We start from the raw sequence: 24,781 nt of genomic DNA on the forward strand, positions 1-24,781 counted from the left end.
CTCAGTAAATTGATTTTTATTCAACACGTTTGGATTGCTAGTGAAAGGTACACTGCAGCCTCCTCTCAGGACTTTAGAGACAACATACAGGTCTTCCTCTTAATAATCTACATTTTCTTTCCATCTGCTGAAATCCATTCATCTGTGCAAAATGAAACACAGCTTCCACACAGTGAGATAATCTATCGCAGCAACAGTGGAGACGTCATCTGGTTCACGGAGAAATCGCCTGAAGCTCTCGGGAAATAATCCGTCACATGCAACCACGTCGCCTTACAAACCTCACTGTCTTCATTTGGGATCTTTGTTTATGTGACTGAAGTGTTTCAAGTTTCCCAAAAAAATCCCCCAAATCCTCTAACGTGACATTGTTAAACTGCAGACACTTTGTGTAAGAACCTGGCTGGTTTCTGATGCTTTACATCAAAAAGAGAAACAAAGATATTTTGCATTTCATGTTTTCAGTCATCAAGTCTCACATCTTCAACCAGCAACCACATTTCATCTGGAGAAAAAGAGAAAACCAACCAAAGACTCTTATCTTTACTGACCTGTTAGCATTTCGTTAGCATTCTTTTTTTATTAAATCATTATTTAAGAAATTAGTTATCAAACTTTATCAGACTAACTTATACAAAGTTAAACGGCTGCTTAAGGAGCACCATGTTTGCATTCATTTTTACTACATTTTCGCTCACTTTTTATTACAAAGTATTTTCTGATGTGTGTTGTTTTCCCCAGCTCATTCATGGTCCATATGTGGGGGACATTCATGGTCCATATGTGGGGGACATTCATGGTACACATGTGGGGGACATTCATGGTACACATGTGGGGGACATTCATGGTACACATGTGGGGGACATTCATGGGACACATGTGGGGGACGGGGCCTCTTTGAAACAGAAAACCAGGGCTTTTGGAATGTAAGGACAAAAGAAATCTGGTTCAAACTCATCTGCTTCTTTTGAAAGATCCACCTGTTTCTGTTCAAATGTTTCGTAATCAACAAAGGATTTCTGTCTATAAATGTAATTTTAAAAACTATGAAAAGAGTTCTGATTGAAATGCCGTGGTTCTCTTTAACTTGTACTTTCACTGAATATATAACGATATTAGAGGCACCGTACGAGGCATTCTGAGTCATTGGAGATGGTTTTTACACAGAACAGTTACACAACCGAATGTGTCCTTTGTTCAAAGCCAGTTCAGCAGATTGAGTCTACCAAAGTTTTGAGACCCATATGAGTCGAGTGAGCGTCTAACCTGCATTTAGTTATGTCATGAATGCACAAAGGAACTGATACTCCAGAAAAGTAATAACCTGTTTGTCTGAAAAAGGTTTAATGTGGGTTTTGAGGTCAATTCAGATGTTTGGAAAATGTAACTGCAACCATTAGACTTTATGTCTGAATAGTAACCAATAGTGTTATAAAGGTAAGCAACATATCCTTCATACAACTGTTGTATGATATTTTACAAGAAGCTATTCCTCAATTTCTGGTGCGTTTTCATCAACTCGTGTCAATTTTCAGTCTGCACTCGTACTTTGCACAACAGGCTATTCAAAATATGTCAGTAAGAATAATGAAAGTTTAAAGTTTTTGGGCATTTTATACAGTCTCAGATAGTTTTTATTTAAACTATATTAAAAGTCATAATTTTCAAATTTTTCTGCAAACAAAAACTTTCATCGGGAGTCTAAAATCAACGTCTACACATAAAAGTAGTGGCTTTAAAAGTATTTACATGCATCAAACTGAGCTGACTGCATTATTACTCCATACTTTTCAAACAGACAAGACACAGAACTCACGCTATCCGTCTCTATACAGTGAAGCGCTGTGTCTTTAAGGAAACCATAGATACGAACCTTCCTGTTGAGGTGGACACAGATGTCGGCGCGCATGTCTTTGGGACAGATGGATAAGACCTGGAAGACAGAGAGACAGAAGTCTTTGATGGAGGTCTGTTGGCGGCGAGATGAAGAAGCTTTAGCAGGTAATGAGGAATTAAACTTCCAAATGAGGAATCGTCTCCCTCCTCATTCCCCATCCAGCTGTGCTGCATTCAGTAACTCCCTCTGGATACCAGTTTGTGCCCAAAAAAAGCCTGTTGTCTGTAAATTGTAAATCGCTTTGTCCAGCTCATTACACAAATCCAGAGATCCAGCCTAATTAACTGTGAAATTTAGGCAAGACACAAAAAAACAAAATATTATCCCATCTTTCCCAATCCCGCCTAATTAAATACAAACAAAACCGAACCAAGGGGAGGACAATAAAACATCTGAAAGCCTCTGTAGCATCAAAACACAACACTCTTTGAAAATGGCCTCTGCTCCATTTAAAGTGGAGGATATTAGTCGCACCGAGACGCTTTCAGAGCCTCCGGTCTTCTTTTGGGTGTGTACTCGCATAAACAGCTGACTGTGTATAATGCAACGGCTCCCAAAGTGACGAGATATATCCACTAATTGGGCCCAGCTCTGGCTGCGAGGTATTTATACAGAGGGCAGTCTCGGCTTATGTCTCTTTAAGAGTGTATAATAATCCCAAGAAAAACTTGGAAAATGGATATTGATGGGGGAGGAGGAGGCGCTTATGATCTAAAAGGAGAGACAGAGAGCATGAATGTCAACTGGAGAATGCTGAGAAAAACCAATTAGATGGAGAAATAGTCCTTTCAAAGAGGAGATTTTATGACGTAATAAATTAAGTTTCAGCGCCTTTTTGTTGGACAATAAAATCTAAGAGCATCACAAACCTCCTCTCAGCCATCTAAGGTCACGGCGTGATGATTGGCCGGGTCCCAATTCCACAAAGAACAACTTGAAGTCTGTTTCCAAAGTTAATTTAAATGTCTTTGCCAAACGACAGACTCTCAACTTTACAGACGTATAAAAATGTATGTTCAATTACAATAACCAATGTTCAACACAGTTGTTACAAATCACTGCAGGTAATATTACAACTGTCTGATAAGTAGAACACTGTCTAGCTAGCAAGCAAACAATGCAGAGGAATGCAGAGCAGCCGGAAGTTAACTGCATGATTATCAACTGTAATTAACTCATTACATGTAAGTTTATCAGCAGCAGTAGAGCTTTGGAGCACTGAAGTGTTCTGAAACACAGCCACCAGTCACACTAATCAGTTCTTTATTAACGTAACATCTTTTTATAATATAATATAATTTGAGGATGTGAATCGTGTGTGTTCAGAACTGCAGGTGTGATGTCATCGTGGTGCAGAGGGTCAAAAGGTGACGACTCAGCGAGTGTTTGGGTGAATTAGGTCACAGCAGCGTGTGACCGGTGGCTGCCTTCGAGGCACTCTGTGGTTATTTCCTTCTTCACGTCTCTTGTTTTGTTTTGCTATGTTTGAGATTTCTCTTTTCTGTCTTTACACGGCTATCTAGTATAAGTGAGCTGTAACATTACACAAAACAAATGTAACGTTAGTGCACATCCTCCATGTAGATTCTGCATCCTCACATTTGACTTGATGTTTTTGCAATCAAAAAAACTACTAAAGTGGACAGTACAATAAATAACAACTATAATAAATAAGTAAACTGTAGAAAACAAACAAAAGCTAAAACAGGATTTAACCGGACTGAATGGTCTGGTTCACATTACTCCACATATATGAAGTGTTGACGTTGGTACAAAATCAGATCACTGCAATCACAAGACGTGACTGTCGTGATATTTTTGATGATGAACAAAACGTCTGGAGTCTCACCTTCTCCGTGTCGATGCCTTTGGACATGGACCAGGTGGAGACGATGTAGTCCATGACCCGCTCGCTGAGCCCCTTGGGGACCTGGTAGAGCTTCAGGAAGTCCCGGACGTTGTTGAGCATCTCGTGGTAGCGGTTGGTGTTGGCGTACATCTGCTGGAAGATGGTGGTCACGTTTCCAAAGATGGTGGCGTAGAGCAGAGCTGGAGAGGGATGGAAACACACACGAGTCGGTTTTCTTTCCACATTTGATCCCTTCGGTTCAAACCTTCTTCTCACTTCTTTGTTTTCGTTGCCCTCATTAAAGCCTTTTATTAACCCAATTATTTCTCTCTTTTCCACTCACACACACCCAAAGGCCACATGTTCTATAATTGTCAGTTTGCTTCTTTTTTTTTTTCTTTTTCATCATTGTGAAACATAAATCTGTTAAAGCACTTAATGAATACAAATCTGCCCCATGTGATCCGTAGTGCAGTCAGATAACTCAGCTCCTGAAGGTCTTTCATGCTGATAGAAGTTATAGAGCCATCACAAGCTGGAGGAACCAAAGCAACCAATCACACGAGTGGTTAGGTCCTATATCTACGCGGGCTGTACCGAACAGGTCAGTGCCGCCGCCCTTTGTGTGCAGCAATGGAGAGAACAAACAGCTCTTTTACCTCAGTGTTGTTTGTGAAAGAAAAACACCAACAAACATGGATTGAAGCGAAGACTTTTTTAAAGTTTTGGACTTTACAACGCTCCTTCACAGTCGTATGGAGTATAATACTATGAATAGTTTAATACAGGGTGCAAGCTTCAGCCTCTCCAAACACACAGATCCAAATTCAAACGTCACTGTTATGAATGATGCTTCGAAGCTTCCACCGAATACACATTTTTGTATTTGGAAAATGACCCTGCAATAAGTCACACGGGACATGAACAGAGGTCTGCTGGGTGAAAGTCCTTTTTTACCCGTCCTTCCACCCCGACTTGGTGGTTCTTTAAACGACGTCACCTGACTTCGTAAGCGGCAGCGCTGCACGTAGGAAGAAGATGATTGTCTTCTAGATGACGAGCTCTACGAATGGCGGCTTCCACTGTTAAAGAGATGTTCAAGTGGAGGAACAGAGCTTTCCAATTTAAAGCAATTGTGACGATCAGTCAGCCTCCTCTGTTCCCTGCAGCTGCTGTACTCTTCTGTTTCCATAGAGACCTCACCGCCAAATAGCTTTTTTTAACCTCCACTGCCTCCTTCCAGTAAATACAAATGACAGGAGAAGAAATAATAGGGTAGAAAAATGGGAATTGATAGGAGGTGATGGGATCTGAAGATGAGCCACAAAATAAGAGTGGTGAAGAAGAGGGAAAGTACCAACACAGTCTAACGGCAGTCTGTGAAATAAACAAAATTATATCTATTGGTTTCGTGTACAGGGACATGAATTGTCCGTTTTTATCGTAACACATTAAATTAAAAAGGAAAGTACGTTTTAGTTGTTTAAGGACAAACATCATGGTTAAAATAACTACGTACAAACCGCTTGATTTAGGCAAAACCACGACCATAAAGCCACAACATGGTGTCGAACACGGTCTTCTGGCTGAGAGTCCTGTTTGTTGGACCCGTTTACCTCCCCTCCCGCCCACCAAAAGTCGTCTTTTGGGATACTAAAAAGTAAGTCTCTTGCTCTGACTGTTGCTCATTTAATCTGTGTGTCCACCACGGATAAGGATCCTAATTGATTTTCCATTGGCATCATTTTCGTCGTGAGCGACATGAAAAAAAACAGACAATTAGTACAAGAAACCAATAGATTGCATTTTGTGACTATTTCACGAACTGCCATGATATTGGGCTGAAAGTACAGTGGAAGCGAGTTGTGTGGAAGAGAGTAAAATGTTGGACGGACAAAAGTCTGTGTGTTTGAGATAAAGTGTGCGTATGTATGTATACGAGGAAAATAGCAAATCAAAGAAGGACAACCAGGAAAAAGAGAGTTTGGATGAGACACAAAAGCTACAGACAGAAAAGTGTAGCGTGAGATAAACTCTGCTCAGCATTTCCAGGACCTTCCAGGACATTTTCAAGACTCCGACAACACCGCCGCTCTGGAACTGAAAGCTGAGAGAGACAGCTCTCACCTCCACCAAACACAAGACTCCTAATTGGACGACTCGGTGGCTCAGCGGTTGACTTATGTCACCTCAGCGTAAAGAAACAGAGGTGTGACCTCCTGAAGTTTCTCTGTTTGAAGTGGTCAGGTTCAAACTCTTTGACAAATCGTCCTCTAGTTCGGTTCATTCATCCAGGTGAGCTGGAGGAAGTTTGACTTGTTTCAGTCCTCTAAGAAGAAGAGTGTGGAGATATCTAAAAAAACTAAACGTGTTTAAGGCAGGGGTGTTAAACATACGGCCCGAGGGCCAAAACCAGCCCGCCAAAGGATCCGATCAGGCCCACTGGAGGACTTTGTTTGGTGTGTTCACAGCACCTTTCAGTGCTCAAGGTATCAGACTCAACATGGAGAAAAATACAGAGAATGTATGAATTGTTGACAGGTTTGCGAGACGTCTAAGGGTGTTTTGTAAATGGATTGTTCATTAGTTGTGAACATGTCAGAATGTACTTGTACTTCTTAACGAATAGTTTTTTATACAATGGTTTTATTTTGGCCCACTTGAGAAGAAATAAGGAATTTACTAAGATATTAGGAATTTGTTGCCGCTTAAAATTTACAGCTCAGATACATAGATAGATAGACTTTCAGAGAACTCAAGCCATCAACTTTGCTCACGCTGAAACTACCAGACTCCATTGGGGGGAAAAAAAGTTATTTTGTTAAGTGTGTGACTTTGGTGAATCCAAACTAAACAACACAAAGAAACTAACCGATGGAGGCATCTGTAGACCAGAAACCACCATGTTCTGGAAAGTTAAATTACAGGTTTTTTTCCAACAGAGTCTGGTGGCTTTTGAAGAGACTCAGATGGATCAATGACGTTCAAACTCTCCACGACAGTTTGTCTCAACTGCCTCTGAAAGGTAAGTGGATCATAAACTGTGAATCGTTTTGTCAAAGTGTTAAACTACAATTTCCAAAGTCAGGAATTACATTTTGATGAAGTCGACACAGATCAGAAGAGCCAAGAGTGCTCTGGATGAATCGTCACAGAGACATGCGTTATCATCTATCAAGGATGTTGACCTTTATACGTCAACACAATAAATAATTCAGCATGAACACCACACAACAGAGTATACAGCAGCAACAAGAACAAAGTTATGTTAAAGTCAAGACACAAGGCAGATTAAAGAACCCAGTGATTAGTAGTTAAATAGTTAAAAGGGAACATTTATGTAGCAGCTTGAGCCTGATAAAAAAACGAAATACTCCGGCTACAGCACACAGCTTGGACTATAAAAAAACAGTTCATTCAAAGTACTCGGGCTACAGTTTAAAGCTGTCATTTCAATACTATATTTGTAATCTGACATGTCCCTTGTGGCTCTATTTATCTAAATATGTCTCTGTGTGATGATGAGGACGGTGAGCAGATGAAGAGCTTTATTCCCTTATATTTATTAGTTGATGGAGCAGCCTGGGGGGGGGGGACCAGACGCTGTCAAAGTGAGGCTCTCGTCAAGTGGAGAGAGAGAGTCTTCTCTGAGGAAGATATATCTAATTGATCACCATCATCATCATCGGTTGGTCTCATCTTCGTGTGACATCAGCAGCTTCTTCTTCTTTTCACCACACTGTTGCTAAGCGCTCATTACCGCCGTGTTAGTGCACATCACCTGTACGTCACCCCGTGTGGGCGGTCTGTGACGTCTACTCAGATCTCTGGTCTCTTTCTTTTTGTTCTCGTTTTAACTACTAAATCAAACCGACGTTTTCGGTGAAAGCAGACGTGCATCACTTCCTGTTTGAAGAACGTTTTCTTCTTGAAAAGTCACCAAAAATACACTTTGTTTAGAAAAGCAAATGATGTGTTAAATCAGAAGTGCAGCAACGTTAATCTGTGACAGAACAAAATAATGCAGCATTGTATTCATTACATTATATTACAAGGTATGTTTCTATAAGCTGCACTTATGTAAATAGAATAAACACCAAATTAAAAATGTTTATATTGATTTATTTATTCATCTATTCCGAAGGACATCCCATAATCAGATGGGCTCTTCTGCAGTTCTTCTGCGTGGCATTCTGTTGTAGCTTCTCACTTAATTTATCATTTACATTAGTTTAAGATTTGATTTTTGTCTGCCGTTTCAGGCTGTTCTCATCCAGCGCTCGTAGCTGTACCTACGAACAATAATGCACCGTAATTTGTAAATATCCCACAAGATCATTTCGTATGTTATCCATGTAACCATGAACGGGGAAGTCAAATACAGCCCACAAAGGCCAACGTTCCCCGTGTGAAACGAGAACTCAACGTTGATTTATTTCTCACATAACTTCTGTACTTGAATAACATCACATCTGTAGTTATTTTAGCCCAAACAATCTTTTCCTGAACCTACCTAAGTAGTGTTGTTGCCTAAACAAGTTGTTTCCTGTGGAAACGGAAGTTTATTTTGAAAAGACTGCATGTAACGAGCAGAAACTGACTCTTGTTGCTTGACATGCAGGAAAAATAATAACAGTAAAAATAAGAAATTTTTCGTAAGATGCCATACGAGGATACGTTGGCGGTTTACAAATGTGTGTTTTAATTCCCTTCCATTTACTTTTAATACTCTTATTTCTCCACCCAAGGAAAACTTTGGGAAATGTGTGCGTTTGTCTTTAGCTTTCTGCAGGTCTGATGATAATCTGGATCCTGACGTCACCAGAAGAGGAAACGGTTTCTGTTGTGTAAAAACAGAAAGACACAAATAACCCGACAGCCGTCTGAAAACCTCTTTCTTTGATCCTTTTCAGGTGATGTCAAGGATCTCAATGAGGGATGTTTCACCAGGATTCACTTCCCCATCCTCCAGTCATTACTTCTTCCTAAAGGGGCGAAATGAGACGAGCAGCCCTGGATGATGAAACAATTCTGTGACAGGATGAAAACTACACGTTTACAAATGGGGTGATGGGGTCAAAGAAAGCATGATTGTTTTAATTCCGATTATAACGGAGCCGTGTCTTACAGGAAATCAGGAGAGACCAGAGGCCGCATTCCTCCGTGTCATGTTTATTTTCCTTCAGCGGGTTTTGGGAGGAGTTTAGGATGATTTGTCAGAGCGAATGAGTGAGCGGGACAGAAATCTGTCAGTCCAGGAGGTGAGACGGAGGAGACAGAGTGTCACCGCCCGAAGCCCAGAAGATATCAATCAAGACGCTCCTACATGAAGAGACAAGCAGCACACACACAAACACTCACAGTACAGTAGCACGCACACACTGAAGCTCACATTACCAGCTCTCCAGTCTACTTAATCTAGTCTGAACTGGGCGGAAAGATCCTATTTGCCTTTTTATCGAAGGTTAAGGGAGGAGATTTATATTCATCTTTTTGAAGGTAGAAGGGAAGCCACAGAAAACAGCATCCAGTAATTACAAAAATGTTTCACATTTAAACGTTTATGTTGTTAACTTGTTGACTTGGATCTGTTGAGATGTAGTAACGGGAATGAAGACGGACTGGATGTCTGAGACGCTGTGTGCATTAACTCTCAAATAATCTGAATCTATCACTTATCAAGCAAAAAGAAAAGAAAACAAAAATCTCTTCTTCTGGCTCCTACAATGTGAGGATTTGTCGCTCTTTGTATTCAGTTTAATACTGAATACTTTGACTCGGGCTGACGTACCTGTTGAATTTAAAATGCAGCAGATACAGAAACACTGTTAGTAACGTGGGAGAACACCCGTAAATAGTGTAATAATTGTTTAGTCGTGTTGTGTTTTCTGATCTAGAAACACTAATTCTGTTTACCCATTCACTATTATCTGGCCTGTGACTTCTTCGTCTATAAATGTGTAAATAATGGAAAAAAAGCTGACATGTATTCAATACTTTTTATTTAACTATAATACTGTGCCGACTTTCAATATTATGGGATTATGTGTAAATCTGTTTTCTTGTGTTGTCAAAGCTTTTGACAACACAAGAAACTAAAAACTCCGGAGTTTGATTGACAACTTTCACACCTAATGAAGCAGGAGATTATTTGGAATTTAGACGTGAGCACATTACGATAAACAGTGTGTGACTTCAGGTTTGGTTTTAGTTTATTTTAAGTAGATGGAGCTGCCCATATGAAACCTTTTTTTATTGTAGATAAAAAAAACCTGAACACATTTGTTACGCAAACAAATATCAACACAGAGTAAAAACAAAGCGTTTGGAGGAGCCACCTCCATCACGAGGCGTAGAGCTCAGTCCATTTGCTGCTCAGTGAGCCAAGTCGGCGTCCAGGCTGCATCACAACACATTACACACCAACAGGACACCGCGCTCCGCCAGCCAAAACGCTCAGAGAGCCAGTCAGCCGTATCACAGTCCAAACACCTCCCAAGCACCAAGCACCAAGCTCTGTCTGGGTGAGAAAAACATTCTGCCTGATTGTCTCCACAGATGTATCGAGTGAAAGAATGTGCAGAGGTGTCCCGGCGTTCGTCACAGTCCGGCCTCTACTTCTCATTAGTTCAACTTAAGAGACTACTTATTGTTTTAGAGCTGCAGGTGTGGGGGGGGGGGGGGGGGGGGGGGGGATGTCTGTGGCCACCTAAACCACAAACACCAGGAAGTGATGTTACATTACAGACGGTAGGGAGCTTTCAAATCTATTGATAGAATCAGGAAAATAATTCAGCAATAACATGCACCAGTGTGCAGACCCTCGAGAATGTCACGAAACTGTCTTTTAAAAGCTCGAAAAAAAGAGAACTTTCTCCTCCTCACAGTGCCGATATGAACACTGAAGTAAGATATTCTGCCTTGATGTACTTTTCTGCATGTTTTTGTAATTGTTTTTTAGAACGCTATCGATGACGACAGCTAAAGGCTTTTCTGACGGTATGTATGCAAACTGACTCCTGCAGAAGAACCAAGAACAATGAGAAGCAGACGGTTCACCTGGATTAATAAGAACATTATTGATACGAACATATCAAAAACACCAACAACAAGAAGCAATGAATTCTTGTCTTGTTTTCACCCTGTGTGTTTATCCATCTCCTGTTTTGAAGTCAAGAACACGGAGTGTTGCGGTTTCACTAACGTGACCTCAATTAAAACGGCACAAATAAGCCGGCTGTGAGGCTTCACTGCTGAGGGGTAACAAGGCCATCGGGGGGGCCGAGCGGGTCTCCCTGAGGACCCGGGAGCCGGGCCTGTAGCTGGAGTAATGAAGTCACGGAGGACCGTTTCATACTGAGCCACAAGTGGCTGGTAAACAGATGCTTTTTAGGTGAGGAGGAACATGTGAGAGCCAGTTGTGCTCACCGCTGGGCTAACGTTGACCGTGGAACAGCAGTCAATATTTGTGGAAAGTGATTGTTGTACGCTGGGTCACACGGTCGCGGTCAGATATGGACAAATGAAATGAGGAACAGAGTGGAGGTTTTAAAGATCAGCTAACCCACTTTAAAGCCCCGCTAGGTTTGGATATTTCCTGAGGTGGACGAGGTCTCACAGGAACACACGTGATGGAGAAAGTGGTCCGACGGTCTGACGGCTCCACACACTTTTTCTGCTCCGCCGCAAATTACAGGAGCAGAAATTAAAAGAAAATGATAATAAAAATAGGAGCGATTGCCTCCTTTAGAGGCTTTTCATTGTGGGAACGATTGAGGTTCAGAAATGAAGGAGCGGGAAGAGATTCACTGGTGATAATTATGGAAAATGGGCACACACACACACACAAAATAGATGAAACTGATATTAACTATTTATGGCTGAGCTCCAATTGTGAAATTCATCACTGGTAATGTTTTTAGTATTTAGTTGTTTTTTCCACTAAAGGCATGCTGACAACTCAGCACACTTGCAAATAAATGTGTTTTAATATTCTGACACACACACACACACACACACACACACACACACACACACACACACACACACACACACACACACACACACACACACACACACACACACACACACACACACACACACACACACACACACACACACACACACACACACACACACACACACACACACAAAAACAGATACGAGAAGTCAATGTCGATGTTTTTGTCACGTAACCTGCGTACTTCAATAACAGCAGTTCTGTAGTTATTTTAACCCAAAACACAATCTTTTCCTAAACATAACTCAGTATTTCACAATCTTTTCCGAATTCTAAATGAGTTTCCTGTCAAGACGGAAGGTTTATTTTGAAAAGACTATATTTATGTAGGAGCGGAAATTGACACGTGTTGCTTGACTTTTGTAGGGAAGTCCAGCAAGGAGTAACTTTTTGCATGATGTCATACGAACCGTTGCATGAGGATACGATGATTTTTCGCACGTTGTCCAATAATGTCCAGCAACACGAGCGACCAGAGCGCCTGCAGGGCAGAAACCTGTTCAGGCAACAGAACTACTTCTTTAGAAAAAGATTGTGGTTTAGGTTTCAAACAACTACGTTTGCAACATAACTTACGTAGTCAAATACCTCCAAAGTAAGGTCAAATAGGTGACCATTGACTTTTGGTTTCACACGGGACACAAACAGCGGTCTCCAGGGTGAAAGTCCTTCAGAGCAGAGTGTGTCACTTTGATGAGTCCTTGACGGTCCGTCAGTCGGCCTCCAGTCGGCCTCCAGTCGGCCTCCAGTCGGCCTCCAGTCGGCCTCCAGTCGGCCTCCAGTCGGCCCCGCACAGAGCGCGAGCATCAGATGACGCCTGCTGCAGACATTGATCGACCTTCCAGCTCCCGGTTACATCTGACTTTAGCTCGGGGAGGATCGGAGGTCGGCGGTTAGCAGACATGTGAGGGGGATCTAAACATCTGAGGGCATATTCACACTTTCTGCTCCGTGAAGTGGCTTTCTGACTGATCAGAGAGTGAGACAGGTTACAGAGAGACTCTGATACTCGTTGGTAATCACAGCTTGGCCCAATTGTCCCCCACTGTCAGCTATTATACTTGAGGACAACCAATCTATCATTCCTCACACCTGCTTGATTCAATTATCCCCCACCGCTATCCGTCTGACGGTGGGCTCCACACACTTTTCTGCTCCGCCGTAAATTACAAGAGCAGAAATTACAAGAAAATGATAATAAAAATAGGAGTGATTGCCTCCTTTAGAGACTTTTCACTGTGGGAACGACTGAGGTTCAGAAATGAAGGAGCGGGAAGAGATTCACCGCGATTACAACTGGTGATAATTATGGAAAATGGGCTGTGAATCTCACACACACACACACACACACACACACACACACACACACACACACACACACACACACACACACACACACACACACACACACACACACACACACACACACACACACACACACACACACACACACACACACACACACACACACACACACACACACGTTGTGTGAGAGTGACAATAGAAGTCTGATACGCTTGCAGTCTAGAAAAGGAGGGGGTTAGAAAATTGTGTTTTTTTTTGTGAATTGAACCAAACATTAACATCAGTGGTCACTGCAGACGCACCTCGCAAGATCTGCACTTTTATAGTTTGATGCAGGTCCAAACAAAGGCCGAGCAACGACCCCCACAGCATAAACCAGGAGCCAAACCCATGAAGATGGTGAAGGCCGCCTCATCGGTTCATCGTTTCTGCACCGCTGAACAATCAAACCTTTGTAATGAGGGCTTTGCACACTACAAACCTAAGAGCTCGACACACTGCAAGAGATCAAGGGACTTTTCCTGCTGACGCGGTCCGATCATACACTGCCATTTATTTTTTAACTTCGGTTTTGTCTTCATTAATGTCAGTTTTTCAGCTGACACAGAAGCTGTTGCAGTTATCATTTGTCAAGAAATATGCCGTTGATAAAAGCTGCTATATCTGCAAGTTGACTCGCAGTAACTCGTACAGCGGCATCGATTCCCATTTACTCTCGTTGCCAGTTTTTCTTCCGGACTCCAGGAAGCACTAAACAAACCTTTGATTTGCAGGAAGCATTAGCTCAGAGGTTTGTTTGATCGAGTTGCCCTTTGGTGTTTCTTTATATACGTCGCACTAATTTACGGGAATCACAGTCATTATGGATTCACGCTTAAGAACCAAACTTTCATGCAGATGTTTCAATTGAAACACTGGCCAGTTGCAATCAAACAAGCTCTCTTTAAACGTACTTCTTCTTCCCATCTAGAAGTCAAACATCAGCCGGTCCTGCTCAGCAGAGCATCACTGTGACACGAGCAGAGAATGAACTGCTCAGCTGCATCATACAGGACGCTCATCTACTCTGATTGTTCTTATCATTTGTCTCGTCTGGTACAAAAACATCTCTTCTTACGGACAACTCTTCAGCCGTGTTTGGATGCATTTTCCAGCAGAGAAAATCTTTCATAACAGTTGAAAAAAATCGCTCCTGTAAAAAAAGAAAAAAAAAAAGCACCTGCTTCTGCTTCAACAGAAGTAATAAACTCTCCCAAATAGGAGTAACGAGGTTTCACTCCACGGCCATGTCAACACGTTGGCGAGGCAGGTGGAGACGAGAGAGGATTGAGGTTTCCCTTCTCTCTGCCGTTAAACGTCTGGAGAGCAGACTTCACCTGAGAACCGTCACTCTGCACATCTGTCCATCCAGCTGATGTCTTCTCTCTGGTCGGAGAATCACGGCATGCGACAGGTAGAAGAGTAACAGCCGAGTGTGATCTGTCAGCGGGTGCGAGTTAGTTTCCTGCCGTGGTGAGATCAGCATGTCGGGGTGTAAGACAGAGCCGGGCGGGTTCGTTAAAGGTTGTGTCAGTCAATCCTTCCAGGAAATGGCTTTCAATATGACACGGATCTCCAGTTGGGTGTTAAATGTCTTCACAGTCTACTCATCTCTCACCTCTGCAGGCGACTACCAACCCCAACAGAAGTTATTCTACAGGTGGCGAGCTGTCTCAAAGGGGCGAATCTGAGGGAAGTCTGGGAGCTTCAGGTAGGAAATTCATCACAAACAGTTAAAAGCTTTTTATTTCTGTGAGAATCGTATAAAAAAAGACCGCTGAGCTGCATTTTGGGAAGTGTAGGATCCAGGGTTTTACAGCTTGACCCATTTCAGGCTCCAGAAGTGAACAACCAAGGTCTGACGCATACTCTTTTCCAACAATCAAGGGAAGCAAACATCGTGGATAATTAAGGGTTATCAGGAGGGACGACTGAGTGAGATTCACCTCTTGCTCTATTGAACAATGCATTGTGGGATACTAAGAGCTGACTGTGATTCTGCTTTAACAAACTAAGTGAAATTTGTTAGCCTGCGTTGACATGTTCAGTGTTGGGACGCAGCAACAGATTTTGCAAGAACTCACCATCTTAATGTACAGTTATTAAGCTACTTTCTAGACGTCAGATGCCCTGAATTAAAGCATCTACGAATACATAATGAGCCTTTGGTTTATATAAATTTGGATAATTTACTGTCATTATGCAACACAGAGACACACAACTAAATTCAGTTGAAGCCCATCCGTAACACAAGAAACACACAAGTAGTACATTCCTGGAGTGCATTTTTTTAATTTGCACCATAAGGAAAACAGCAGCAAAATCAATCAATAAATAAATACATAATAAATATAAACACCTTTTGGACAAGTTCACGAGTCAATATCACGACGCTTAATGCCACTTCTCTTCAGCAACTGCGTCGGCTGCACATGCAGCAGATTTAACCAAACATCGTCTGCTTTGTCTCGGTGACGAGACCCGTGTTCACCGAGACACTTTGCTCAAAAGACCTTGTGGTGAAAACAGTGCAAGGAAAAGCAAGAAAAGTACACTCGTCTCTCTTCACATCTATTATTCACGGCGCCAAGGTGCCCAGCGCTCTCCCTCCGCCATGTTTAGCATTCTGTTACGAGTAACGCCGTGACTTTCTGAAAGATGCTGAGGAGAGGACGGCGTTGTGATTCAAGAGAAGACGACTGTGAGGCTGTGGCTGGTAATGCAACCTCCAGAGGACAGACAGACGACTGCAACCAGTCATGCACTTACAGTATCGAGGCACACAGGAGGCTGACAAAGTTTAAAAAAAAAAGAAAGGAAGACAGAAGGTCACAGCGACTATAATCCCTGGACGAGCTGGGAACATATGGGTGGATTTGTTAAACAAATAACACTCTGCTTAACCTCTGAAGCTGCTGCTGAGATGTCCATCAACAGAGGAAACGACGTGGGCAGCTGCCAGGAGGAAACGAGAGGAAGAGTATGAATATGAAGCAGGGCGCTGCTGAAGAACGTCCTCGGAAAATCTTTGAGTTTTGCAAAAAAAAAAGACTCAAGAGGACCAGATATTCCAAAGTAAAACTCAGGAGAACACCAAACTTTTACACACATGAATGTCCAAATACCACAAGTACTCTGTATGACAAGCAGCTACCATCACTCCTGTGAATCAACGGAGTCAGTGAGCTAAGAGCATAAACGCTCCAAATGCAGAAATACATCTAGTGATGACGGTCAAAGCAGCCAAGACACATTCACTAAGGCTCCGCTTAAAGCTGCAGCTTTACATTTAGTAAATATTAGTTATCAAACCTCTGTGGACACAATCTAGTCAAAGGGAATAAATGACTTTGCTTCCTACAGTTTAGGAGTTATGAGTAAAAACATCTATAAATGGAAACCTGGTGAGTTTTTTCTCAACCCATGACTGAACTTTCTACTAAATCTTACTGAGTTGTGATTGCAAAGTAACAAAACCACAAACGGGAGAGAGACCTCAGAGGAGGACGAGGAGGAGGAGGAGTAGGTGAAGTAATTGATCTGATCAGGGAGCAAATCGTCCCCAGAATTGGGCTACTTAGTGTTCACAGCCTAATGCTGAACCTGATGAGTCAGAGGAATTTAAGGGAGAAAAGGGAAGTGAGAGGGTTGATATAATGAGGGAATGCCTCAGAAAGAAAACGTGGGAGGGATAGTGAGAGGGCATTGCAGAAAGTGAGAGACAAGAGAGAGAGAGAGAGAAAGATGGCTTTTTATGGATTAGTGGACTAATCGCCTCGTCGTTGTTGCTGTCAGAGAAAGAAAAAGAAAGAGAGAGAGAGAGAGAGAGAGAGAGAGGCCACACACAGTACAACCTCCCAAGGCATCCAACAAGACAATAGAGCTCTCCCTCTCTCCTCCACCATCCCCATTGTTTCTCTCCTTCTTTCCAAACTAATCAGGGCATCTCAGCCGAGGGGCCAGAGGGGAGACACCCTGAGCTGCTTGCTTGCTTCCTTCCTTCCCTCCTTCCCTTATCCACTTTTTTATTGAAATTCTCGTCCTCTCCTTCCCTCCAGCTCCACCATCTTATCCCCTTCCTCCCGGCATCATTTTCATCAAACCTTCCTTCTCCCCATCGCCTCCCCTTTTCCTCCCCTCCTCAGGCCTCTGTGGAGAGTTGGATAAGTGGTGCTGCGGTGGAGGGGGTGGGGGATCAGGAGGAGGACTTCCAATCCACTCAGTGAAACCCAAACTCGTCTTGGGGATTGTGTGGAAGCAGCTCCTCGGCTCCAGGAGGGTCCTCGCTGGAGCGCTTTCAGCATCAGGCGGGGTTTTAAGTCGGATAAATACTTGGCCAAGGGCGAGAGCATTACAAAGAGACCTTTTCTCCCCCCGGCTCCCTGCTTTCTTTCCTTCCCTCTCCCGTCCCCCCCTTTCTTCCTCCCCATGCTGAGTCTGGTGAGTCTCTTCCTATTAGCATACAGGGCCGTCAAGCCGGGGATCCCCGGGCCAAATCGGCTGCATCCTTCCGCCTCGCTGCGCTCCATCACCGGTGCCTGCCGAGCCCTTTTGAACCCAGGTAATACCCACAATGCCCTGCGAGGTGCAGCCTGTCAAGTGAGCCTCGTTTTCTTAAAACTACCATCCCCCTTCTCGCGCTGCCTCACCCTTTTTAACCAGTCTTTTTAGTTTGGTATTGAGTCTCAAAATTGTGTTTCCATCACAAGAAGTGAAATGAAGATTACTCATAAATAATAATAATAAAATTTATTTATAGAGCGCTTTTCACAGACATAAAATCACAAAGTGCTTAACAGAGCAGAAATTTAAAAGCATAAAAAACACAATGCGACCATAGGGTCAATAAATCACATACACAGAGAAAAAATAAAAAATAAAACATATTTTAAGAGCAGGTCTAGGACACGGGTTTTTACTCACGCCAGCCTGAAAAGGTGGGTTTTGAGCAGTTTTTTAAAAGCATTCACAGAATCTGCGAGGCGTAGAGTCGCAGGCAGAGCATTCCACAGCCTCGGCGCCACTGCCTCAAAGGCTCGGTCACCACGGGTCTTAAATCGTGTGCGTGGAACTGACAGAAGACCTAGAGCGTTTGACCTGAGAGTGCAGGCGGGTGAATATGGGTGAAGTAGATCAGCTACATAAGTAGGAGCCTGACCGTGAAGTGCTCTGTAAGTGATGGTGAGAATTTTGAAGTGTATCCTAAATGCTACAGGGAGCCAGTGGAGAGATCGGAGTACGGGGGTGATGTGAGACCGTCGATTTGTCCTGGTGAGTAATCTGGCGGCAGTGTTTTGGATTACCTGCAGACGGTTAAGAGCAGATACACTGAGTGATGTGAAAAGTGAGTTACAGTAGTCGATGCGAGAAGAGATAAATGTGTGTATGATCATCTCTAGTTCAGGTGTTGATACTACAGATCTCAGTTTACTGATATTTCTTAGATGGAAGAAACATGATCTGGACAGCTGCTTAACATGGGGGTCAAACGACATGGATCGATCAAAGAAAATCCCTAGATTGCGCAGGTTGCAATGGGCAGCAGAGGAGAGTGGACCAATACTCTGCCTGATCATGGGGACAAACTCATCTGGAGCAATAACTAGGACCTCCGTCTTAGTGTCGTTAAGTTGAAAGCAGTTTTCTGCCGTCCAGTCTCTGATGGCATTGACACAGTCCAGGAGCCTAGTTAATGTGAAGGCCTCGCTGGGTTTGAATGACAGATGGAGTTGGATATCATCTGCATATAAATGATAGGACACATTTTAACTTTTTATAATCGGTCCCAAAGGTAACAGATAAAGGGAAAATAACAGAGGCCCCAGAACCAAGCCCTGCGGTACGCCACAAGACAGTGGAGAGGTAACAGACACAAAATCACCCACAGAGACATTGAAAGTTCTGTCATTGAGGTAAGACGTGAACCAGTCTAACGCTATGCCAGATATGCCAACCCAATCACGTAGCCTCTTAATCAGGATGTTATGGTCTACAGTGTCGAATGCAGAACTGAGGTCCAGAAGAACTAGCACAGAGCAGTCACCTGCATCAGAACACATGAGAATGTCATTTGAAACCCTCAGGAGAGCGGTTTCAGTAGAGTGTTGTCTGCGAAACCCAGACTGGAACTTGTCGTACATGTTGTGCCTCTCCAGTGCAGCAGTACTCATCAGGTTTAAATCATCTTGGTTCAATGGATCGTCATATCTTATTTTAAAAAAGTTACGAATTTTTCGTGCGTTTTCCTACAAAAGTCCAGCAATTCGTGTCAATTTTTGCTGGTTACATGAATACAGTATTTTTAAGATAACCATCTGTCTTCACATGAAACTGCTTAGTTAGGTTAAGGAAACAAAACTACTTTGATCGGTTGAGGAGAACATTGAGAAATACTTAGTTATGTTTAGGAACATATTGTGAAATACTTAGGTTTTAAAGAACGTTTTGGGTTAAAATAACTACAAAAGTGCTGTTACTGAAGTGACAAAACAGCGCTGACTTCTCGTTAATTTCATGGCATACCAACGAGTTACGAAGCATCATTTTTTGCAGTGTGAACGCTGGATGAGACCACAACCCCCGTTGTCACAATCTACCTGGAACTCTCTTCTTCATTAATGGAACTAGTGCCTCACAACAATGGCAGTTTATATTCCAGCGCCATTAAGAAATAAGACAAATACTCGTTCTAAATCGTAGACGGCTCTGTTTTTTGTTGCACCAGCCGGCTCTGCAGAGCTTCACCTGCATCTCTTTCCCATCGCTGTGTGGTTTTAACTGGCCTCACCTCTGTGTTCCAGCTGTCCTGTTAAATTATCTTCACACATTTCCCTTCTGTATCATGAAAAACACTTGCAGCGAGGGGTTGACGACTTTTTTACACTCAGAAAGAAAAAAAACGGTCGTCGAGTTCAGAAAAGGAATTATCTCTCTCAGCCAATTATATTCTGCGGAAAACTACGAGTACCGAGGTCAACACTGACGAGGCTTGAATACATTTTAAAATTCATATATTTCAGCCGTAACCTTTTCAGCTTGCTGATGTTAGTGTCAAGAACAAGAATGCACTAACTGGTGGTGTGTCAGCCGGAGCGGGAAGATTATAGGAATCAGACAGAAGAGCTTGAGTTTCATAGAAAGCTCTTAAACGAGGCTGTTCAGACAGCAATCACCGTTATTCCTTAAATGCATGTTACAGCTCACAAAGAGGAGAGACGCTCTTTCATCTGCTCCAAAGAATGAACATTTTGTCAGGTTAATAGTGGGGGAGTTTTTTGTAATTTATAATAAAAAGGAAGCCGACATGCTCCTCTTAAAAAAGCTCCTCCACCTTAGAAATAAAGCATTCAAACACCTCTGAATAGACAATAAACACGTGACTGTCAACAGAAAGTCACAGCATGTTCTCATAACTTCTTAATGACAGCCATACTTATTTCATTCTGTTAACATGACTTTATGCTGCAAACCTAAAAGCAATAAAGCTACTATTTTAATAAATCAAACCGCAATTCAGTTCGCACTCAATGGATGTAAATGATATTCTCATGTTCTTACAGAAACCTTTAAATGTTCTAATATTTACCAATCACCTGCACATTTTGTTTTCTGTGCAGGACGTATAGTTTTTGAGTCCAGTTTTGACTCGTGTTGGTCTCAGATGCTTCCGGAAGATGAAGTTTACAGATTACTTCCACATCCATCAGGTGACTGTTGGTTTATCTTGTAAAGAGCTACATAACGGCTTCAGTTCCCCCGTCGACTGACAGCAAGGTGAGCGGCTCAGAGCGGGAGTTGAAAAACACATTTTAGCTCCACCGAAAATAAAAACATATCTTTAAGCGAACGCTTTATTTCAAATATTATCACCGCTCTACCTCGCCTTTGCATGAAAAATAGGGACAGCAAACAGCAAAACATAGCAAACGTGAACCCCATAGTACTTTTTTATTTTTTTTATTTGTTGCATTAGTGATGTTGGTCTCAGCCGAGTCGATCCTGGATCGTCGGAAAGATGAAAATCTGACAACTCTGGCAGTTGTTACAGCTTCTGGCTATGATAAATGGTGTAGTTTTGCACATTGTTGAAAGAAAAACATGCTTTTCCATCCCGCCGGAGGGTTTGGAGTTCAGAGGGTTAATGCAGAATAGATCCAGTCATCCAGCAGGACGACCTACTGTATTATTACAAGCTACAGTTCAGTACATTTGTGTGCTTCGACAGCGCCGCATGAGCCGCAGCACGGCGGCTGAACGACTGCTTCCTTGTGCCTTCGGCTTGTTAGTGTTGCTGACTTTACATCAGCACAGAAATACTAAAGAGAACAGCGTCCCTTCACATTACATCGCTGCTGCGGCCCCATGAATGTTTTAGAGACTCTTTACATCCGACGAGTGCGACAGAGAGGATGTCACGCTGTAACTGTCGTTAAGTATTCAATCACACTTCATGTTCAGACGGGAGAACGTCTGAGAGAAACAGCCAAGTGGTTTTTACCGGCACAATAGTGAGAATTTGTAACACGATTAAAGATAGATTTTCCACAGTTATTAATGTTTTCTGTGTCTGTTTATTTTAGAAAACAGCAGCGAGCTGAGGAGGAGAGCTCTGTTATCTGTGTGTGAATAAAGATATTCAGTTAAAACTCGAATGTGTTATCAGCACAGATGGATGAGTTATTGTTCTGTTTGAGGGAAACATTCAACTGTAAATATTACCGATGATGTTTAAAAGGTGTTTTATAATCCCATGATGGGTTGAGATCCTGCGTGTTGAAGGTGTGAACACGAGATAGCACGACAAAGAGATGCTACCACTACATGCTAATGCTGTTATGCAGTTAGATACACTGGACTGATGTGGGAATTTGAATGAGTTATTATACTAATCGCTCTTTAATGGTGCTTCATCAAAGTTGTATGGTTCTACACATTAACTGTTGTGTGTCAGTGTGTAGCGCTGTGTGTTAATGTGTGTGTGTATTGTGCAGTGCACTTTGTGTTTATATGTGTATTGTATGTGTTTATTTGTGCAGTGCACTTTATGTGTGTGTGTGTGTGTGTGTGTGTGTGTGTGTGTGTGTGTGTGTGTGTGTGTGTGTGTGTGTGTGTGTGTGTGTGTGTGTGTGTGTGTGTGTGTGTGTGTGTGTGTGTGTGTGTGTGTGTGTGTGTGTGTGAGAGAGTGATTGCTTGTGAGTTGAACGTGATAGTGTTCCTCAGAACAGGGAGACGTGTGCTGGTTCAGAAAAAGCCATTCAGGTCTCTGCTGATGGCGGCTGATTCAGTTAAGTGGTCCATTAATCCTGAACCTTCTCGTGACAAACGAGGTGTGAGACATGTGGGAGGACAGCTGGGAGGGACAGACAGAGGGAGGGACGGAGTCGCACTAACAAGAGGAAGAGTCAGTCAGATGTCAGTGTGGTTCAGTCTGGGTCGATTGTACGAGATGACTGACTGACGGGACAGAAGGACACTCTGTCAGACGGAGACACCGGGACGGTGACACGCTCACCGTCTGATAAATAAAATAAAAATATATGCATTTGTATATTCTATTTCTATAGAATGAATGAATGTCTAAAAAAAGGACATTTTTGAGAACTGATAAGTGAATGTGTTGTCTGTAAGCCTAATCAATCAATCAGTGTAATCTGCTGACAGATCCTGACATCATTCTACTGGATGAACAATAGCCTCTCGCCTCATTCACTCAAGGTTAGGTTTGTTGCCCTCGACTTCCATCAATCAACAGACAAAGCATCGTGAGACAGTTTGCTTTGACATCGACTAAACCTTCAGTGAACTCGGCCTCTAAGATTCTGCTCTCGTTAAAGACAATAACACTTTTAAATAGTGGCAGATAAGAAATGGACATCGGATGTGCTTTGGGTTTTTGCTTTACATTAAAATATGTTTATGTTTTCTTTTATGGCTGCAGTTTGGGTGAAAAAGACAGAGACTAATGTTCCACTCTGTGGCACATCAAAGTTAATCTTGAATTAAATTCTCCGATTTAGTAATGCATTCATTGACTATATACTAATCTTTTAGCAGGCGGTCTTTTCCTGATGAATTAAAGAGCAATAAAGGCAAAGCACGCGTCGCGCTGGAGGAGGATGAACAGCCACACGTGTGTTTCACAACCCCTAAATGAGTTCTCGTTATCGTCTTCTAACTCATCTGGAAAGCAGCAGTAAATGATGTATTAACCATTAACACAGCTGTAATATTTCCTAATTAGTGGTACCAAATGATCTTTTCTCTCACTGCAGCTCTACAACACTGTGTACCGGATCATTCATGTTGTCATACTCTGGAAACCAAAATGAATGCCCGCCGTCTGTCTGCCTGAGATCATGAAACTGCCCACACAGCCTGTGTGATGGTCTGCCACGCCAAGAAGACTATCAGTCACAGCCAGAGCGTATCGTGTCTCTGTATTGTTTACGAGCGAGCTGAGGCTGTTTGCTGTCCCGCTGCCAGGAACAAACAATATGGAAGATGGCCCAGGGAGGCTTGCACACCCCCCCCCCCCCCCCGATACTAAACTCCAGGGCAGATCGGACCGAGACAAAGACACAATAAAACACTGTTGTTCCCAAAAGGAGATTTGTCCATTTCCTTTAAAAAACGCCTGCTCTCAGCAAGAGACTGAAACGGTGCAGTAAAGAGGACTGAGTCATAACACTTGCTGAGGGAAGAGTCCTCTGGAGTTCTGGCAAACTGAAACATTGGCTTGAAGATTTGTACAATATAAAAAGCACTGGTGTTTCCTGCCAAACACTTTAAGCAAACATTTCCATTTGATGCAACACACCTGGTGCTGGATAATTCACTAGTCCTAAAGTGAGGAAACGAAGGCAGGAAGGAAGGAAGGAAAGCAATCCTATAGCCAGACAAGAAAACTGACGTTTAAAAATTCTGAAAAACCCCAATTATTTCTTTTCCTCAATATTGTATGTGCACATTGCAACTCAGGTATAGTTAAAGTTACAAAAAAGGATTATGGTTATTGGAAAACTAGAATAATCGCCTCATGGTTATTTTATCTGCCAACCAGTCAAGTTGCAGTTTCCATCCATGTCTGTCCAAAATGTCATCACTTCATCACTTCATCCTGTTAGACATTTGTATCAATTTTAAAGTTATGGTCACAAATGTTTTATATGAGGTCACAGTGACCTTTGAGCACCAAATTCTAAATTAGTTCATCCTCGAGTCCAAGTGGATGATCTCGTATACGTCTCTGGTAGAGACCTGTCAATCACTATGTAGCCCCGCCCCTAAAGCATCCCCTGCTTTATGGTCCGTTTGACTCTAAATGGACCATCATGTACTAAATGATAAATCATGCTGTATTGAAGAAGACTTGAAACTAGAGATTGAGACCATAAACTCATGTTTACAATGTTTACTGAGGTAATAAATCAAGAGAGAAGTAGAGTCATTTTCTCATAGACTTCTATACAACCAGAGGAGTCGCCCCCTGGTGGACATGAAGTAGAATTCTGCATACAAGATAAAGAGTATTGTTGTCCGATGAGTAAAATCCATCTCTTTTACACCTGTACACATACATATATAATTTCCCCACTTACTCCCAAGCATAAATATGTTGTCGCTCCTTCATTTGTTCGGATGATTCCCCACATTAACCACAGGGAGCCCAGTT

At 42.5% G+C, this 24,781-nt stretch overlaps 1 protein-coding gene across 1 annotated transcript in view; it reads right to left on the bottom strand.

The window, feature by feature from the left end:
• kcnh5b (potassium voltage-gated channel, subfamily H (eag-related), member 5b) overlaps positions 1-24,781 on the bottom strand; it is a 103,247-nt gene that overhangs the window by 40,448 nt on the left and 38,018 nt on the right. Inside the window, exons 9-10 of the mRNA XM_076107365.1 lie at positions 3,747-3,946; positions 1,874-1,933 (exon numbers count right to left, since the gene is read on the bottom strand). Coding sequence (XP_075963480.1) covers positions 1,874-1,933; positions 3,747-3,946 — 260 coding nt within the window. The remainder of the gene's footprint in view (positions 1-1,873; positions 1,934-3,746; positions 3,947-24,781) is intronic.

Source organism: Anarhichas minor, unplaced genomic scaffold (assembly GCF_050575085.1).
Source record: "Anarhichas minor isolate MPS153535 unplaced genomic scaffold, ASM5057508v1 ptg000038l, whole genome shotgun sequence".
NCBI classification, from domain to species: Eukaryota; Metazoa; Chordata; class Actinopteri; order Perciformes; family Anarhichadidae; genus Anarhichas; species Anarhichas minor.